Genomic DNA, 3,214 nt, shown 5'->3' on the forward strand with positions numbered 1-3,214 from the left:
TTATTAGCTCCACATGATCTTGTATGAGAACAGAAGTGAGTGAAGACCAGTGCTGGATCCCATAATAAGACTCCTACCCCAAGTTACTCACAGTTGTGTAAAAGACATGAATTATCAGGTGCAGAATCACAACTGTTAAACTCATCTAGATCCTACTAAGAATTTTTAAAAAAACACCAAATGTTTCAGGATTGCCAACACATTTCCATAAACCGGATTTTTACATTATCAAGTACATTCAGATCATCCAAGATAATATATTGTACAACTGAAGATGTGCCCAGTTCTCTAATGCGACTTCTCAAAGCGCAAGAATGCCTAACACTACCTGACTTTAAGAGGATTATGGCCACCAGGCACTTTTCAATGTTTCACTAGCATTTAAATATTGTTGTTTTATTCCAGAAATAATTATTAGAGTAGGAATCAATGGACAATGCTTATATGCAATCATTTGTACTAACCTGTTGAAGGAGAAATACAATAATCATCTTCTACTGACTGGCCATACACATCATCATCTTCAAAATCTAGGAAGCAAAAACAGTAAGGTTAGGTGGCACAATTTCTAAATACTTCGTATTATAATTCAAAGGGTAGTTTTTACACAAGGTTTCAAGAAATTATGCATCTCTAGTATTCCAGAAGTGCAGTGAAGTACTCTTTATTTACCTAGGTAAGAAATTCTGACTTACAATAATAGAAATGTAACATTTAATGCTCTATTCATTAGGAAAACTGGAAATCTTGCATAGCTGCCATGCTTCATACCTCCATCTTCAGCACCTCCTGTGGAAGGCTACCATAGTGCAAAACCAACTTTCTATAGTTCCACAAATCTTTACCCATGGCACTTGTCTGCATATTCCTGCTTGACCTCTCTAGAGTCTTAAGCACAAACAGTTCAATTACAATCTCTACACCAACAATACAGGATCAGCATTTCTACTCCATAGCTATCTATTCCTCAGCTTTCTTCTCTGATCTATCCTCACAGTCATCTACCTTTCAAGTTCAGCAAAACAAAAACACAATTCACAATTCCCTTTGACAATGCAAAACTGATTCAGCCAAAAAGCCAAAGAACTGGGACATTAGAAACACTGTATCCACCAATAAATTGTTCAGAATTTGGGGCATGAAATTTATCTCTCAACATGGAACAAGAAAAATGAAAATAAACTTAACTCTATAATCCACTGTAATAAAAACATTAAAAAAAAAAACAACCAACCAAAAACAATAGCTAAAAGGACTGTCACAAGTGTATGAAAAATTTAGTGAAAGCCCCAGGAAGCTACTCTGGAAATTAAGTATCAAAGGATAAATAAAACATATTATAGGTTTGTTTTGATTGTCTTTAAAATAAAAGCGCATGCTGTTATCTACTTTCTGTACATGTTCAAGAAAACACAGTCTCCTGGTTCCATGTTAGGACCAATAAATCTATAAAAAGTCTAGAAAAGAGCTATACATTTATTTCAGAGTAAGAACACTCTTTGTAGTTTGGCCAACACTTGAAGAGTGTCAAGGAGAACTCCAAGATGGCTTCTCTGAACAGTTAACATTCTTAGCTAGCAAGTGAAATCAAGGTAAGTCTTGTCAGTGGGCATTACCTGAATCACTTGTATATCCCAGACTAGCTAAAATTCCAGACTAGGAAAAAGACACCTCAGTGAAAATGGCTCAGCTTGCATTGACCATAAAAATAATCATTAAAAAATGACCGAAATTACAGAGAATGGTGTAGAAGCCACAGAAGCATTCCACAGTATCAACTGTTGTTTCACCAACATACTCTCAGCTGGAATATCACCTTCAGCTCTGGTCACAGTACCTCAAAAAGGAGGGAGCAGAAATAGCATATGGTCAAATAAAGGCCACAAGATCTAAGACTTTGGAAGCCTTCCTAGAAAAGGAGACCAAAAAAATGCTGCAAATATTTACTTTATAAAGGAGACAAATAATTGGGACAGACAAAGCAATACAGAATTGTGGCATTAAGAGAACATATGGCAATACAGTAAATTAAAAGACTTCATTTAGAACAGAAATCATTGTACATGATGACAAAAGTAGTATAGTGTAAAGCAGTACACAGTATATAGAAAAAAACAATAGTACACAGTATAAAGCCACACATACGCAGCTGTAATTAAACCTGCTGTGCAATGCAACAGTAACACTTTAAACAGTAACAGCAACTTAAGCCTCATAGGGCTACAGCAAATTACTATCTAACTCAGCAACCTTATTAAAGAGATTCTAATGAGTGTACAAACACTGAAATGAATTCTACAGACTGGACATCCAACTCCATGATTACAGATTCAGTTGAAATCACCATTTCAACCAGTATGTGATGAAGAAAATCTCTAGGGGATGAAAGAATTCACCAGCAAAATCCCCTATTCAGTCTAAGATTCTGCCTGTATTAGTTAAATTTGCACTAGTAATACCTGCAAGGTAGGCCACAGAGATGTCACAGTTCACACAGATTTACATAACTTCCCCCAAAATTCCAAGATCACAGCGAAAAATCCAATTTGTGCTATTATAATATATACACACATTGCATCTGTCCACTCAACACCAGATCACAAGACAGGCAAAAGTATTTATTGCAATTTTTGTATATAATGTGAGGCCACAAAAAAGCTACTCCCATATCAATGGGTTCTTTAAAATACCAGTATCAGCTGGAAGTATGGCCATTCTTCCACAACCCAAGCCAACACAAACAAAACCACTGAGAAAAAAACCCTGCAATTCACAGTCTGCCTAAGGTAATGGGGACAGGGCACTAAGAGAGCTGCAGCATGGCAGGTACGAGCTGTTACCACGAACTTGCATGAAATGAACAAGCTCTTATGTAAAATATGACAGAGACGTGTCTGAAAAACAGGTTCTTCCTTAAGTGCTCAACTCCATCTTCAAGAACTACATGTTTTCACTGAGAAACGGCTTGATCTACACCATCGGTGAGCATCAGCAATAACTTGCTAGAGTTAGACAAACTCGTACAAGTCTAAAGAAGGGGGGGTTCCGTTGTATTGAAGCTGGTTTCCGCCTGAAAAGCGGTCAACTTGGGCAGTTTAAGGCAAGGCAGGTAAGCCCTACAACGGCTTGGCCTACGGGCCAGGGCCGCTTGTTCTCCGTGCGGGAGCTCTCGGGACACAGGGGCAGCAGGAAGAGCCCCCGGGGGGCAGCGACC

The 3,214-nt window shown here is 38.0% G+C and overlaps 1 protein-coding gene across 1 annotated transcript in view; it reads right to left on the bottom strand.

Annotated features, from left to right (window-relative positions):
• HBS1L (HBS1-like translational GTPase) overlaps positions 1–3,214 on the bottom strand; it is an 89,240-nt gene that overhangs the window by 55,937 nt on the left and 30,089 nt on the right. Inside the window, exon 2 of the mRNA XM_009999228.1 lies at positions 465–530. Within this exon, the coding sequence (XP_009997530.1) occupies positions 465–530 (66 nt within the window). The remainder of the gene's footprint in view (positions 1–464; positions 531–3,214) is intronic.

This window comes from Chaetura pelagica, unplaced genomic scaffold (assembly GCF_000747805.2).
Source record: "Chaetura pelagica isolate M959 unplaced genomic scaffold, ChaPel_1.0 scaffold90, whole genome shotgun sequence".
Lineage (NCBI taxonomy): Eukaryota > Metazoa > Chordata > Aves > Apodiformes > Apodidae > Chaetura > Chaetura pelagica.